At 40.1% G+C, this 17,417-nt stretch overlaps 1 protein-coding gene across 1 annotated transcript; it reads right to left on the minus strand.

Annotated features, from left to right (window-relative positions):
* Nucleotides 1-217: 217 nt before the first annotated feature.
* Nucleotides 218-17,103, minus strand: ZCCHC8 (zinc finger CCHC-type containing 8). Its single transcript, XM_059713359.1, has 14 exons — nucleotides 16,851-17,103; nucleotides 15,618-15,658; nucleotides 14,614-14,688; nucleotides 13,314-13,419; nucleotides 12,117-12,194; nucleotides 11,709-11,812; nucleotides 10,107-10,175; nucleotides 8,730-8,790; nucleotides 8,155-8,297; nucleotides 6,631-6,773; nucleotides 4,672-4,787; nucleotides 3,974-4,057; nucleotides 2,848-2,965; nucleotides 218-1,755 (listed from the first exon to the last, which is right to left on the minus strand). The coding sequence occupies exons 1-14, from the start codon at nucleotides 17,043-17,045 to the stop codon at nucleotides 929-931; spliced, it is 2,160 nt and encodes a 719-aa protein (XP_059569342.1). The 5' UTR covers nucleotides 17,046-17,103; the 3' UTR covers nucleotides 218-928.
* Nucleotides 17,104-17,417: the final 314 nt, after the last annotated feature.

Genomic DNA, 17,417 nt, shown 5'->3' on the forward strand with positions numbered 1-17,417 from the left:
AGTCATACATTTAAGTACCTTTTAAAGGTTAAGTAATATTTTCTGATCCAAGCATTATTATGAAGTACAGATTTGGTGCTTTTATAAGCTACATTCACCCCCTTTTTACCAATGAATTCTGTGTCAATTAACTTCCAGATTAGATTCATATCCATGTAGCTTTAAGTGTCTAACCAGAACCTGAAAGGCTTGGAACTCAATCATTTAAAAAAAAAAATTGTATGAAAAACATATTTATTAAAACCTCTGTACACAAAAACAAACAGGTATGTACAGCAAGTTTACATGAAGAATGGTGTTACAAAAGATAGAAGTGGTACTTAAAAAACTGACCCCACATAAATAATTTATAAAAATATCTGAAATGGTGAGGCTAATGCTGGTAATCCCTGATTATTTCCATCTGGTTGCCAGGATTTAACATGGGAAATTTAAAAGTGGTAGATCTTTTAAAAACATTAATATATTAAACTTATCTACAGAGTAATTAGCAAAACGTAGAAAGAGCAGACTAATGTACAAAGGACAGATAAAAATCACCATTCCACCTGACCCCAGTCAGAGACATCATAAATCTCAACCAAAAGATTTAACAGCAAGCCACGACTTGTATTTTTAAAGACTTCCATGTATTACTGGGTATAAAATATTCAAATCAAAGCAAAACAAAACAAAAATCAATAGTCTTGTCATCTTTGTGGAAGGTTTTGATTTCAGCAAGTTATCCTGTACTGAAATGGCAGCATTGGTCCTGGTTAAGTGGAAGCCCTGAATGGACTTAAGTTGATACCAGGAAGAACAGATACAGAACTGTATTTGTCCACTCTCCATAAGCAGAGGTTTTGAAAAGCAGGGTGCAGAAGCATATCCAACTTGGCGGATATTTTTAATTTCTTTTGGGGCCCAAGGAACCACAAAGGAAGACCAGTCATACTGAAGGCGTTTTCTTTTTCTGCAGGTTTCTGGGGGAATTTTTTAACACGCTTCTGATTCGAAGATACACACCAGTAGATTCTGCCATATTTTCAAACTCAAATGGTGTTATTCCTGCAGCAAACTTGCTCATGTCAGGAACAGGACTCAAATTTTTTGTAGATGATTCAGTGATGGTCACCACGTCAGCTATGCCTGTGTTTCCTTCATCATTCACCTCACCTTTGGAGGCTGTAGTGTTGTCATCCAGCATGCCTTCTGAATCCACAGGATCAGGGTCTTCCTTTAAATCAAGCAACCCATCCCCTGAACTAGGACTACTTTTAAAGTGCTCATTGCTGGAGATTTGCATATTAATGCCTGAAACACCAGCTTCCATTGCAACTAGCTTCTCAGGTGTTCTTCCTTCTGGAAGAACCTCCAGTTCATTCCTAGATGGTGATGATGTAACAGAGTTCCCAGCTAATGGTGTGTCTGCAGGTATATCAGAGTCACTGTTTGTACTGTCTGCCTGCTCCAGTGCAGCCCAAATCAGTCTCTGCTGCTCTTCTAATTCTTCTAGGGTCAAAGTATCTTCATCCATAACAGGTTCCCCCATCCTGGGGTGAGACGAGTCACTGGAAGGAGTTAATGGCGGTGTATTCCTGGGAAGCGGAAGGTGAGTAGGCGTTGGAGGCTGAGGGGGTGTGAAGTTGGGTGGAGTAGCAGGAGGTGTTCCTCGTGGCAATGGAGGTGGCGTTGAAATTGATGGAGATCCAGGTGGCAGAGGAGGCTGGAACTGAAAACTATCATAGGCTTGAGAACTCTGTGACATGTCCAAATCTAAAATTAGATAATGAAAAACCTTACTTAGTAGTATTGATGCTTTTAGTCTTATTCTGGCTGATTTCAAACCTAAGCTTCAATTAAAAACAGCACATTTGTATTAAGCGTTTGTCGTTGTCGCCCCCACCCCCATATCCTGGATCTCAGGCTCAAAACCAGAAAGTTATATCCAAATGAGTGTCATGCAGGATAGGTTATTGGGTGGGTTTTTTTTGGCGGGAGAGGGAAAGGCAGGAGGTGGTCACAGGATCCCGAGGAACCTTCACAAAGATGTCATTTTGAATCTCATGGGAAACCATGACGGTAGTATAAAAAAGCCACACATTTTTAAAACAGATAAACACTTAAGGTTTGAAATCAAACTTTTCAGATTTGTGATCCCAGATGTATAGAGGTTCTCCCCTCAGAGAGAACCCAAAAAGCCACTGATTAGACCTGCTATAGAAGCTAATTCACTAAATCAGTCTTATTTTATTTTTTTTATTTAAAGAGGCAACAGTTTCTACACATGCCCCTCCTGAAAATACCAGAAGGTGTCATCTGTAGCTAATATTGAGCCTTCAAAAACTGAGACCAGACCAACTCAAATTAGCATGTGTGTTATTCAGGACCCCTCTGCAAATTACAGGTATTTTGCAATTAACTGGTAATGCTCCCCCTGCACTGGCAATAAGGTGCAGTGAGATCAAAGAAGCGATTCTACAATTGTGCCTCTTGCCATACACATGCAGCATGGCAAGAGGCACGATTGTGTGAACTGCACATTAGATCCCATTGTGCCTTCAGCCTCAGTGATCCCAGTGTTATTACTGATCTGGACTAGACCAAGAGTGGTGACCTAAGATTCCAGTTTCCTTGAACAGACCATTCTGTTACAGAGTAAAATACTCCAAAGAAGAATGGTGGTTATTACATCCCCAAATACAAGCCAAAAATAATGCAAATATTTAAGCACCATAGCTAGTTTGCTTTAGCTGCCAGTTCCAATACCATCTAATCTCCTCTTAGATGATGGCTTAGTAATTCAGTATCAATTACAACACTGAAGAGAAAGAAGCAAATCCAAAATATTAAAAAAGAAAATTATACCAGAATCTACATCCATGTCAGCTGCTGATGCCACCACTGAATTGTCTTCTCTTAGCTTCTTTGAATTATGAGGGCTTGTCTGAATGGCAGGCCTTTTATTATTAGATTTTGGACTTGGCTGAGGAAAGAGTTATGCAGGAACAAGAAGAGCAAGTTAAGATTTTATAATACTGCCATATGAGACAAGGCAATAACATTTCCTACCACAGAATTATATACAAGTTGTCATAAGCTGTGACAATGATTTTGATTCATATCATAAGCTATACATTGAAGCTAACAAATAGGAGAGGTCCAAGCAGTCTGATCTTTGGTTTTCCTTTCAACAGCAAACAAGTTACAGTTTAAACTAGCATTAAATAAAATATCACAGCCTCAAGTGTACTCAATTTTTCAATGGTTTCTATCTGGATCTTGTAAAATGTCCGTGCCACATACACCAAGAATCCCCTTTGCATCAGTCTCAGAGAAATTGCTTTTAAAAATCACCTAAACAACACTGACATGCTTTCCTCTCACCCCTCCCCACCAATAAAGATCTTGTTTACTGTAATGGACTGCCTAACTCAGGGAAGAGGAACCCGAAGCCTAAAATTAAACAGTAAGTCGAAAACACCAGTTACATCAGAGGTACTCTCAGAGAAAGCTATAAATCCAGGCTGCCATAAGCATCTATTAAACATAGACATGGTTTACAATAATAATAAAATGCACTTTTGCATATTATGGAAGCATGTTATTTAGACAGCCTACATAAAATATATTAATTCCTAGAAACTGTGAACAAACACTAAAGTCTTAACATAGCCTTTTAAATCAAGTCCATATATCTTTCTAATCTCATGGGCTATCTTATGTAAAAAAGTACCAATTTTTATAGAACAACTCTGACTTCTTTTCTTTTGTGGCTATATTATTTAAAGGCAATCCCCTACTTATGGGAAGAGTTTGTCCTGAATAGCCTCAGGATTTCACACAAAAGCCTACTATTCTGAGGCAGTTCACTCTGAATCATCTTTGGTCAAAGTTGGAAATGTAACTAGTAATCAATGTCTTGGTAACACTAACACAAAAAATACAAGTTTCTTCCCATATTTGGCATTCAAACAAGGAGAGAGATAATCACCGCATGAACATTAGAAAGGTAGCTAGCAAAAACATCCTTCTGTTGGGATTGCTGCATGGGTATGGAACCAAATATCCTCCATTCCTATAGAAAAAAAAACACAGAAAGCAAGGCTCAACGTTCAGCAAATTGTAGTTAGTAACATGACATGTTTCAGTAAACTGACTTCATGAACATAGACCAGTATTAGTTAATACACTAACCAGAAATGTGTCTAACTGGAAGGCAGGAAGAACCTGCCTTCTAACAGACTGCATTTCAGATGTGCATTTCTAACAGATGACAAGTTCCCTTCCATTTGGAAACATGAATGGCTGATGCAGGGAGCCAACTGGCTAAACAAGAACACTGCCTGTGTGAAATGCAAATATCTTGTTAACAATTTAACTGCAACTAGTATGTAACATGGCTATTAAAATTTACTTCCACAGGAAAAAGAACACATGCACACCTAGGATGACTTCCTTCTAATTAACAACAGTTATGCCAGAAGCTCTATGACAAATACATTAAAAAGACAAGAAAATGAAATGATCCCAATCTCTATTAAGATACCATTAATTAAGCAAATCATGGATGACTGAAAGCAAAATTTGATGGTCAATTAGAGGCAGAAGTTTAACAATGAGGGGCAGTAATAGTGGGTTGGGTTTTTTTTAAAAAACAACATGCCAACTAAGTAGAGCATGTCCACTTACATCTGGAATCCCACTTGGAGTGGACATATTAAAGCCTGGATAGTTTATCAATTTAGTGACATCATAAGTGACACGTTTCTGTGGATAGGATCCTTCTTCCTCCTCTGTTTCACCATCTACAACAGAATATAACTTTATAATGCTTTTGTATAGAAAGAAGCCATAGCAGAGAACACATGCATTGAAAAGTTTAAATAAGCGTTACAGAAAGACTTGCATCCTGCAAAGTAGGAACAGTGACCAAATCTCTCCTCAGCATACACACAGAGCTTTGACCAAACCCTGGTTTAGAAGTTTAGATCAGTGCCCTAACCCTGTCATCAAGCACCTCAGATTTGAGCCTAGAAATGTTACGTCTGTTGTGTTAATTCTACTGTTTGCCATCACCAGCTCCTGGTTCTTGTAAGTTACAAAAATGATGAGTACACTTATTCCCAAATTTCTTCCATCAGCTGTGGAAATCAGTCTATTACTCCTGAAAAGTGGCAGATGAAGGTAGGAAAGAAAGTAAAACTAGACAAGGGGTCAAAGAACCAGCTTTGGAAATCACAGCATCGCTGACAGTGTAGAATCTGAATTCACTACTGTTTTCCTGGGGGGTGGTCTCTCTGATAGCACAGTAACTTAAGAGACCCAGAACTAGAGGGTTTTTTCTGCACAGCCAACTAATTTCTCTATAATGAGGGATGAAAAAGATGGCTACAGAAGTTATGGTTTTTAGCTACTAGCAACTGAATTCAAATATTAACAAAACTAATTTTTGAAAACATCACAATTCAAGTCTTCAGAATTAACTGGTGTTTGATAAGATGGAAAACAGAATGAATAAATCTAATAAGTCAGGTATGGAGCACCACAGGCCTGAGGAGCCAAATCTAGACACTGAAGGCAACTTTTAGGTGATGGTTAATGAACCATTAATACAGGAACCCCGATTATGAAATGGAATGTGAGGAGGTGAAATTAATTTTGCTAAGGACCACCCATAAGGTTAACATGAAGTTTTAAAATAAATTCTAAAGTGCATACCAAACCAATGTCAGAAGGAATAGAAGAAACATGTGTTAATGATTCACCTAGACAAAGCCTGGACCAAAGTTTTTGTTGTTTATTTGTTTTAAGAGAGAGAATGAGCTGGAAAAAATCAACTGATGAAGGACAGACAGTGTCAGTCTGAAGGAGAAGAAAAAAAAATTCTCTCTTGTTGCCTTAAATGCCTCTGCATTAGGAAGAACAAGTGCAAGGAAATAAGGAGACCATGCGTCATTGCTACATAACGGTAAGGATGGTGAATAAATGATCAGCAGTTATATATAAAAGGAACTGGCAAATTACTTTGTCAAAAATTAGTTTTTTTCTCCACTGAAGAAAAGAACTGTGGCTTTGATTTATTGCTTAGACAAGCCTGAGTAAATAGGCAATTAGATTTTTCAATGCTTTAAATTACAGAAATGTGTACAAATTCAAAGTCAGAATACAAAACTAAAACCAGCAGTAATTATAGAACTTTGAGGGACATTATTTTTTTCTTCCAGAAAGCTATACAAGACTTCATGAGAACCTATGAGCTAATCAAAAAAGTGTGATCAAGCAAGAGCTAGGCTGACACGTGGCCATTTAAGAAACAAATGGCTTTACATGAACCCCATGGTCTAATGTCAGAGGTTGAAAAGACAGCAAGATCAAAAGGACAAAATCCCTTCAACCATGTGATTAAGTTATTACAGGTTGAGCAGACTGTTGTAGCATGCCTAGATGACAAGCAATAAAAGAATCGACATGGCTAGAGAAGAGAAGAACTGGTTCAATGCAGTCTTGAGGTGAATCAAGTTCTTCCATGGTCAATGCCAAACATCACAAACTTGCATGTCCTTTAAGGTGCGTAGTTTAGGTCTTCCATCAATTAAGAAGTGAATGCATGACTGCTAGTGAGCCAGACCTTGACAACACACTTCTTACCTTTTCCATCATAAAGGGCAAGTCCTGAACCCTCCAGTTCAGCCTCTTTGAGCCACCCTGGGGGGTAACCCAACTGGCGCATGCGATATATAAATGGAGGAAGACTCTTATCAGTGACACCAAGTGCTTCTTGAAGTTCTTCACTAGAAAGGAGAGAGAGAGAAAAGCTAAACGAGATCTGATATTCCTAGAAAAAGATAAGACAATGATTAGGAGTATTTACTTGAGTTTCAAGGAGTATTTACTTGAATTGCCAAGTTAAGACAAAATCTAAACAACGCTCTTTTGAGATTTTTTAAAATCCAAACACTTTTACTGTTAATCTCTGAACTATTTTAGATGCAAGAACTGTACCTAAAAAAAAGTTTATTTAGGAAGTGTTGATTTTAGCGCTCTCATTATATTAATTTGCCTACATAGTGCAAACGAGTGTATACGTAAACATACACCATGTCCACATCCCCGCAAGTGCGGACATTTGGATCCCTGAGGACAACTAGCGGTGGCACACCTTGTGCCACCGCTAGTTGTCCCTGCAGAATGCTCGGTGCCACATGCCTTCTGGCATATGGCAAGTTACCCAGGGTGGGGTAGGGGAGGATGAGGACAGCAACAGGCTGGCCCCAGCAGCCTTACCTGGGGTCCTCCTGGGGCTGCAACAGCAGCGACCCAGCCGCTTGGAGCCTGGCTGGCAGCCAGTGTGGCTCCGGCCAGCCAGACTCCAGTTTTGAGTGGCACATGCCCCTGTGTGCACCACTCCACTTTTTTGGGGTTTTTTTGCAGTTAACAGAAAAACAAAACAAAAAAAACCCCACCCCAAAACAACCCTCCGCTGCTCCCTTGTAGCACAGAGAACAGTTGAACATGTGGTGCCGCAGACGTATCTGCACTGCCATATACTGTGCAGCTGTGCTTGTCTGGACACAACCCATGAAGGTTAAACTTTATTATGAGAATGACAACTTACTCTGACCTGTGCATTCATACCCAAATCCTTAAAAGGTAGTCTATCTACAGAAAAGGAAAAAAAACAAACAAACATCCTTCCTGTCAAGCTAAATAACCAAGACAAAAAAACAGCTCAAAACTGCAGTCATCTCTCTGCCATGGAAGAGAAGTTTTGTTTAAAAGACTAGATTTGCACATATCTGGCACAAACAATTCATGATTCTAAAATAACCTCAGGAGCTTGAAACACTTGCAATCACTCTTGGAACAGCTGTCTTTCCAATGACCATTTGAGGGTTCAGTCCATATCACCACTAGGTTCCCAAGGTCAAGAATACACCACCCCCCACAACATTTTTAATAGAATATTCCAGCACAAGAAGTAACTTGAGGAATTTATCAGCTCATGTAAGCATTGTTAGCAGGATGAGTTTTAACAGATTAGTTAAGGCTACCAAGAGAACTCATATACAATAGTTTTGTCAAGTGGTGACTCCACTTAATTTCAAACAATAGGAAATTGATGTATTTATCTATGACAAACAGAGTGACAGTCAATGGCAGGAAAATAAATACCTAATTACTCCTGGCTTGAACTTTCCAAACCTCTCTTCTACTTCTTCTGCATGATATCGTTGCTGGAAGTTCTGATTACTTGCTTCACCACAGGCTTCCATAAACTCTTTTCTTTTCTCACTTATACGGGCATTATTCCGTGGCTTAAAGATAATACAAGTGGGAACTTCAGCATTATGCAACCTCTAATTTTTGCATGTACAGCTCAACACAAATCAATGGACTGCAAATGTGTGAAAGGTGCATTGGTGGTTATACACAGACTGTACTTTAAACATCCACTAACTTAATAGAGGGAAAAACCCTATAGATAGAGGGGCTTTGGGTTAATTTGTTTTTTTGTTTTTTTTTTTAAAAGAAGTGTCAAACAGGAAGTTATGCTATGAGAGATTCAATTATTCAAACTAATGTAATATATTACATTTCTAAGTGTAATGGAGATATTTTTTATTGATAATTTATATAACTTCTTCCATCATGAATTATATCTGATTCCTCTAATTCTATAACAATTCTGCTACATCAGAACTTTGGATAACGAACAAGCAATTCTTTCCATACTAAACAAAGTTCACCTGTGGACAATCCTTCATTTGATGGTCTTCAGAACCACAGTTGAAACAGTGAGGTTTTGGCCTGTTTAAGGAAAGGAGAAAAAAAAGTTACAAAGTACATTTATCCCTTTAGAAATGTACTTCCATACACATACTTAAATATTTTTGATATATGCAGAGTACAACAGAACTGTCATTTGCATCACAGTTGTCCACAACACAGCAAGCTGTGGAACTAAGGATGATCTGCTCATTTTCAGCTGTTTATTACAGCTTTTACTTCAAAGGGCGCCACTCTGCCATTCAGCAGGGGCTCATCAGCAGTTTAATTCTCTGATCTGCTGTATTGAAGGCCTTGGAAATAAAAGTTGCGGTGAGTCAGCAATTCTGTTCAGGTCTGCTGTTGCCCTGTGTACCCCTGGTTAATTTGTAAACCCCTACACACACAGGCTGCAGCAGTGGTTAGGAATGTAACCCTCCTAAGTATCCAGGATATACAGTATCAACTCAAATACCCAAATTAACCACACACCTCAAAACAATACATACAAGTTTGCCTCCCTAATCTCTGTAAAAGAAACCTTTACATCTTGTTAGAATTGACTGGTAAATTCCCTTTATGTCTGCACATTTGCCTTTGCCACAAGGACAAGGGAGAGGCAGGTAGAAATGGACATGCTAGAGTTACATAATTTAAAATAGGCATGGTTTTCATGTAAGACTTGAAGGAAGAAGAGACAGTATGTCTCAAAGGAGGAAAAATACAGGACCCAAGTTTCAGATTAAATATAAAGTACTATATTTTTCATAAGGCATCATCTGTAGTTAAGCATGGTTGTCAAATCTGTTTTCCTAAACTCAAATATTTCACTTGGCCATACAGTACTTTACAGAAAAACTGAATTTGCCTCCTTGCCTTACTACTTTCACCAAACATGTATTTGAAACTTAGAAGGAAGTTTTCTTTTTCCTCAAAACAGCGAAATAATTGACTCTCCAAGAAAAAAAAAAGTCTGTATTCTGTATTAGATGCAGAGGAAACAAGCCAACTAAGGAAAAAAAGCCAGATAAGAGCTGCTGTACAGAAGAAAAAGCAAGGTGACAGCGTATCAAGGCAAAAAAAATGACAAGACCAATATAAAAAATGCTAATAAATGAAAAAAGTAAAACACTAACCAATAAGCTTAAAAACAGTTTCTTAACAGTGATTTTAGGGCCTTGTGTTTGGCTGCCTCTCTTTACAAGTTATATTTTCTTTTTTACTGCAAAATTTGAAATTGCTTCCTTTAATTGTTGGCTACAATCTTTAGTACTACCCTCATACACCACCCTCTGTTAAAACGTTTCAGAATTAAGAGGTTTAGAATTAAAAAGGTAAATAAACAAAAAAGTACAAACCTTTTTGGTTTCGCTACTTGCAATTCTTGCCCCTCTAGAGAGAGGATCTGGCTGAAAACTTGCTGGTATCTTAGATGTTAATAAGGAATTGATATTTTTCATTCCAAGTACAACCAAAACCTAGCATTGTTTTATATGGACTCTTCGGGAGTGAGCTAAAAGCACTTCCTCAGGTTACAGAAAAGTCAAAATCCACTATAAGCTTATCCATCAAAATGTTTGTAGAGAACCCCTCATTCAACTCCATGTGATAGTTAAACTTGCTGTGTATACATTTTCCCATAGGGAATAAAAGGTCCACTTAACAGAGAGCTGTTTCACTAAGTAACTTAAAAGGGAAACCTCTTGGCCTAGTCAGTAGGAATTAAACTAAGCTGGATGTCATCCTTTAAGTTTACAGGTAAGCATGTCTCAAGAAAGCTGACATTGATGTTCAGGCCAACAGAACATCATAAAAAAAGCCCTGCCTCATATCAGCTGCGTCAAGCTCTCTCTCTTCCTTCATGCCATCTCGCAGAAGAACAAGTTACAGTGCAATACACAGTCCAGAGACAGGTACAACAAATCCAGGTTGGTTGGCTCCAGAACTGACGTTTTCACTCATCATGGGGCATCAATACGCAAAACATGATTTCTCAAACTGATTTTATATGGTTGATTTTTACATCATTTATCTGCAAATTTGTGGACAACACCAAGTTGAATGGAGTATCAGATATTCTGACTTGCTTTTGTTTAAAAAAAACCAAAAAACAAAAATTGTTTCAAAGTCAACGGGTTATACACAGTATTTGCAAATCAAGGGAAGCAATTCTTCTGCTCTATTCAGCACTGGTAAGGCCTGAGCTGGAGTCCCGTGTCTAGTTTTGGACCCCACACTTCAAGTAGTATGTGGACAGTATGGAAAGAGTCCACCGCAGGATAACAAAAGTGATCAGGGGCCTGGGAAGCAAGACTTATGAGGAAAGGCTGAAAGAACTAGGCTAATTCTGAAGAAAAGAAAAACTGAGGGGGTGGGATTTGGTAACAAATCTTTAAATACTTGAAGGACAATTATGGAGAGGCTGGAGATGGGCTTTTTTTGTGGCTACAGGGGACAGGACTGGGAGCAATAGCCTCAAGCTACAACAGAGGAAACCAAGGTTGGAAATTTAGAAGGAACTTTCTGACCATGGGTGGGTCAAGCATTGGAACAGGTTATCTAGAGAAATTGCGGAATCTCCATCCTTGAAAGTGTGAGAGAGGATTAGACAGACACTTGGCTGGGATGGCTTAGTCAGTAATGACTCTGCCTTGAGCAGGGAGCTAGACTAGATGACCTTGAAGTCCCTTCGAGCTCCCCTTTCCTATAATCATACAATCATGCAGAAACCACAGTTTTTGGGGTAGTGGGGGCAGGTAGGGGGAGACTAAACAAAGAACAAAACTACTATTTTAGTAGTTTTTTCAGCCAACAAACTGATAAGATCCATGCAAATTTCATATTTAGGAGCTTTAAAATTCTTTTCTAAAAGGTTTTAAGTCTCAAACTTTGTCCATTTGTGCTGTTTGGTTGCATAGACAAAACAGAAAAAAAGCCTCCATTTCAAACAAACAGGATACTTTGGTATTTCCCATCCTTCTGTCAACTGTGGATTTTCATTTAATATAGGTTGTCCCAGTTTATCAAGACAAAAGTTGGTAAAGTATAAAACACTCCCTACAACCTGTAGAAAGAGGGAGAAAATTGTTGGTACTTAAATACAGTTAGAATATTATACGTGTCTAAAAATTATATCAGCTAATATTTTAATGTAATATATTTAGTTCTATAAAATTACTTAAGAGATTTCCTGATTTGATTATTTGTAAATACTTAAAAAAAATGCATGCCTTCTGAATGTGCACATCATTAATGTTTTCTGCTTATGTGGTTAAAGCAAAATATATCAGTAGCAGGCATCTGGAATTGTTGACAGTTTTGTGCAGCAAGGGTACAGAATGCAGATTTAGAACTGCTGTTAAACTTACACTAAAAGCTTCTTTAATTTTTTTAATTGAATTAGAGCTCGCCACTCTATGGTCCTCTTCCAAAAGAATACTGGATGGCTAATGAGAAAAGCAAGAGAACAACATATTAAAAATGTAATCCTTAGCTGCTGTACTTTACAAAATATATATTATAACTCCATTCCCATATACATGCCAATATCTACATGCTAGTGTAGGAGATCTGTAGGCTAACAGCAGTACCATCTAGAACAGGAGGCTGACACGGCTTTGGTTCCTGGCAGCTAGTTCTTTACTTCATGGGGACAGGGGATATTGCAAAGAAAAAGTGTGGTAAGCAGGAGAAAAAAAAGCCTGTTCAAAAGTAGCAGCAGCTAAAGACCGACAGAGACAAAACAAGGGAGTCTTTTTTGCTTCTCAGCAAGGGAAAGAACATGGAAATGTCAAGGAGGAACAGTAGACTCTTAACTGACCTCAACTTCCACATGAAGAATGAGGTGTGGGGTGGGGAAGGTTTCTCAAAAAACTCAGTCCAAGGATGTCAAACTCACTTGGCTCTAGTGGCCATATCTTGACTGTGAGTGACAGTATTAACCCTCGCAGCTGCCACAGACACTGCATTAGCAGAGCTCCAGAACCAAGGGGTGTAATGCAGCTGCTGCTCACCCCCTTCACTCCTCCCCCCAATCTAAACTATGGACTAAAAGCCCCAAAATTCAGCAGGAGCTAAGGGAAGAGGGAGGAGGAGAGAGCAGCAGCAATATTAATCCCCTGGGTTCCAGAGCCATGCTGGTGGAACATCTCTAGCAGCTGCAGCGACAATGGGTGAAAACGCGCTACCCAAGACACGAGAAGCCCAATGGGCTGGATGTTTGACAACTTTCATTTAGACTAAAGAAATATACAGTTATAAAATTAGAAAATTCTATATTTTAAAGCACATTTGGGTTCGCACACTGTGACATTTAGAACCCTGCATACTTTAAAAAAGTGCCCCAATATCTGGAAAGAATGTTTTCAAGGGGAGTGGGTGTTTGCGATTGCTATTCCTATTCTCCCCCCCCTTTTTTTGAAAACTGTTCAATCACCACCATTTTTACCAATATAAATTCAAGAGTTTTCCTCATTATCTTAAAATAGTATACTCCTTATCAAATGTTTAACTATTCCAGTAGTATGATACTTTAACAAAAGACAGAAGTTAAAAAAATAAATTACCTGAGGCTTAACATTGAAGTGGGTCTTCTCTGATGTAGCTCCCTGTTGCTCTTCATACTTTTGAACTAGATAAGAAATAAAATCCTCAATTTCTTGATGGTATTGCCTACAAAAGATGATAAAACATCAGAAGTAAACATATAAATTGTTTACATACTCACCAAAAAAAGTGACATGAAATCTAAACGTTATAACGATATGACTTTGTATAGTGTTCAAAATAAGAGTGGTTATAGAAACTTTTGTTACTATACATATGCATTTAAAAAAAGACATACTACCCAAAGGTATACTACCCAATATTAATGTATTTTCTCCTTTTACAGCACTTTCTTGTATAGTAGCAGTAGAAAATTCTGCCCCCTGCCCCTGCAAATATAGCTGAGGAAACGTCTATGATTAGAAGTAACTCTAGTGCTACACATAAATACGTTTTCAGTTACTTATGAAGAATAGCAATTTAGAGTCAGTTGCACTCCCATCCTCATCATAAAACTCAGCTCTAAGGGAAAAATCAAATACACACATCCCACACTCTACAAACTAACACACACTCTCTCAGAACACACAAGTGACTATGAATTACAAGTGGACAATGAGTGTGTTTGCACTGCTAATCTTTGGTTCAGTCCAAGGCAAGGACTATCAACTTGGGTGCCTTGAGATCCTTTCAAGGGTGCCACATGGTGCTGCATAATGTTAGCAAAGTTAGGTCTGCAAACACAATTCACAAGATAAACAGATTTTTTAATGGGAATCCATTGTTGTAGTCTTTCTGATTTTTTTTTTGCAACAGAAGAATTGTTTTATTATTATTTTTCTGTATGCAAACAGGTGAAAATGAAATGCTGGCATTTTCCAAAGAGTGGTGTGAATGTAAAAAGTGGGCTAAAACCACTGGTCTAAGGAGACTAAGCATAAGCAAAGAGACACTTAATTTCAGGTAACACTTCAGGATGTATTCTTTAAAGAATGCTCTGACATGCATTTTCCCAAATTAGTTACCATAAAGAACTCAAAATGACATTAGCATCAGGACATGGATATTTGACAAAATTATATTCACAGATTGGATATCTCAAAACAGTTAACCAATCGAAATCTGGGATATTAAAGATATTTTGCTAAACTGAATGCAAGTAATCAGAGAACAGCAGATTTATATAGAGTGTATTCAGAACACTGCCACTAACTGCTGAATACAGTACATGCACATCCACTGTATGCTAACGTAACCCAAATAAAGGCAAATCTCAGCAGAAAATCAGAATTAGTAGCTTTGGCAAGAGAAGTTACTTACTTTGAAATAACATTGTTCATAAACAAAATTTGTAACAAAGGTCCATCTAACTTAGAGCTGTCCAGTGTTATTCCACTAGAAGAACAAAGAGTCAAAAATGTAAACAAAGAAAGTATAATGTAATTGTTGTATCATCAAATGTCATGTGATGTATCCCAGTTATTTAATCAGAGCAGTGATAAGAGTCAAGAGGATGAGCATCATATCTCAAGACAGACATACAGCAAGTCCAGGCCAATATAAATGTAATTTGTCTTTCAAATCACTCCATTATTCTAGGCTACAGGTTTTTCCCCCCTTGGTTTCAATCCAGTTTTACTTCCTCAAGCAATGCAGCAGAGACTGCCAACTGCTTGAAAGACTTATTGTTATTGGGGGGCACATGCAAGAAACACAGGACACTGACATTTACTTAAGAACTGGGAAAACTTCACAGAGAATCTGATGATTAGAAACCCCTCGCAGAATGACTATTAAATAGGCTAGAACAGGGGCGCACAATTATTTTGGGCAGAGGGCTACTTACTGAGGTTTGGTAACCATTGAGGGCCGCGTGACAGGCAGCGAGGGGCAGATAAATATTAATTTGCTACATTTTTTAGGGGCCGGATAGAATGGCCTGGTGGGCTGCATCCAGCCTGGAGGCCGCATTTTGCCCAGCCCTGGGCTAGAACAACTAACACTCTACTACTAGATTTCAGGGGAAAAATTATTTGCCAGAAGCCCACATTCATACCAGTAGTTATACAAGTGACAGCATTAAACTAAGTTTTGTATATGGATGTCTAAAAATACAGATAATGTTTAGGGGGCTTTGGCATTTTAGACTCCCCAGTTAGACTCTCCTGGAAAAGCTTTCTGTAACGCACGTTCAGAGAGCAACTGCACAAGACGATAATTAGCTCCAGCAACCTTTACCTTGACTCTGGAAAGCATCCCGTTTTAGAGATCTCATGTTTAGGACTTACATTGCTAAAAGTTCTGGAAAAACAACATTAACATACCTTGGTCGAGTCAGAATGTTCAATTTTCTTTTAAGTTCTTGATGTTAATGATTTGTTAAGGAAGATTACTTTTTTTTTGCGTGCACTTTGCTAGAACTGAAGGACACTTTAAAAACCTAAATCAATCGACTCTTACAACAACTGCACCGGACATAAGGCAGGGCTTCAGAAACTTCCATGTATTTTACTAAACTGCACTTCAGGCAATTCAAGAATTCATTTACCAACAAAAGGACTAGAGTAAGATGAATACAACAAGCTGTTTGGGATAGGGAACAACTACTGCGTTCGAAGCAGCAATCCATAATACTAAGCACCGCAGCAAAGTCCTGTCGCGCGGTCTGTCTCCGCGCTGGACACCTGTGTGCATCACCAAGGACTCGTCACAGGTGCTGCCAGCAAAACCATCTAGTTTATAGAGAGAAGTCACTACAGTAAACATTATATAGCAGGATGAGGTAAAGCAGGGAGAAAACCCACAAAAAAATAAAAATTAAAAAAAAATAAAATCAAGAAGTGGGGGGAGAAACAGACAAGTTCAAACCGTAGCTTGTTATACAGGACAGAGAACCGTACAGAGACTGCGTTTAAAAGCACGCGTACGAGGAAAGAAATACGCTGACAAGATTATAATAAAACATACCAGGGCTCAGAAAAGAGAAAAGTTAGAAGAAACACCGAACACTACACCCATTTCAGGAGTCTCAGTTTGGAAGAGGCAAGAAAGAGCTGGCCGTCAGACTAATAAAAATTAATCCGAAAACACACTCGAGTTTAACTCAGACAAACAAAAAATGCTTTCCAGATCCCGTCTCGTCGCAGCGCTTCGCAAGGCACGGCCGGCTGGCCCTTTCTACCTCAGATGTAGACAAACAGCCCGAGATTTTCACACGGCAACACCCGGGACACGAGTACTATCGCTACACCGATTTATAGCGACTCGGACCAAACAGATCAAGATTTAAAAAAGAAATCTCGGCTGGAGGAAGCCTCCTGCCTCCTCCAGGAGAAGGGCCGGGTCTCCCCGGCAGCTCCAACCAAACCGAAAGGAAGCGGGCAGGAGGCGGGGGAGCTCCGCTCGCCAGCTTCATTCAAATAGAGAGGCTCTTCAGAAAAGCAGCCCCGGGCCCGCCCGGCTGCTCGGGGACGCGGTGGCAGCCGAGCTGGGCCGCCCGCGCCCCCGCGAGGGAGGAGTGGAGTCCGGCCCCGCCGCCCGTCCCGCCCTGTCAGGATATTCTCGGCCCGCAGCCGCCGCACCGTCTCCTCGCAGTCCCGCAGCCGCTGGCGCAGCGCCGCCTGCTCCTCGTCCTCCTCCAGGCGGGCGCCAAGCGGCTGCGCGGCCGCAGCCGCAGCCGCGGCCGGAGCCTCCTCGTCGCCGTCCAGCTGCTCGAAGAGCTCGCGGTCCCCGAAATCCACCTCAGCCGCCATCTTAAGCTGCGGCAGGAAGAGGGGAGCGGGCAGAGGGCAAAGGGCAGAGGTCGCGCGGAGGTGTGGTGGGGGGAGCAGAACCGCTAACGGCTCGTCTCCGCCTCGCGGGGGGCCTACAAGTCCCGGCATGCCCCTGCGCACGCTCGTTGTGGCGGCTTGCGGGGCAGCGGCGCGATGCACCCTGGGCTCTGTAGGCCCGCGCGGCGCGTTGCATGCTGGGCTTTCCGGGCTCTGCTAGGAGCGCGGCATGCTGGGAGTTGCAGTCCAGGTGGGAGGGCTAGGCCCAGGCCCCGAGCTGGCCTATAGCTGAGGAGCGGCCGGGAGGGGAAGCCTCGTTAGTGCACGTCGCACCTGCGTCGGGCAGGGCAGGCT

Source organism: Alligator mississippiensis, chromosome 10 (assembly GCF_030867095.1).
Source record: "Alligator mississippiensis isolate rAllMis1 chromosome 10, rAllMis1, whole genome shotgun sequence".
NCBI classification, from domain to species: Eukaryota; Metazoa; Chordata; order Crocodylia; family Alligatoridae; genus Alligator; species Alligator mississippiensis.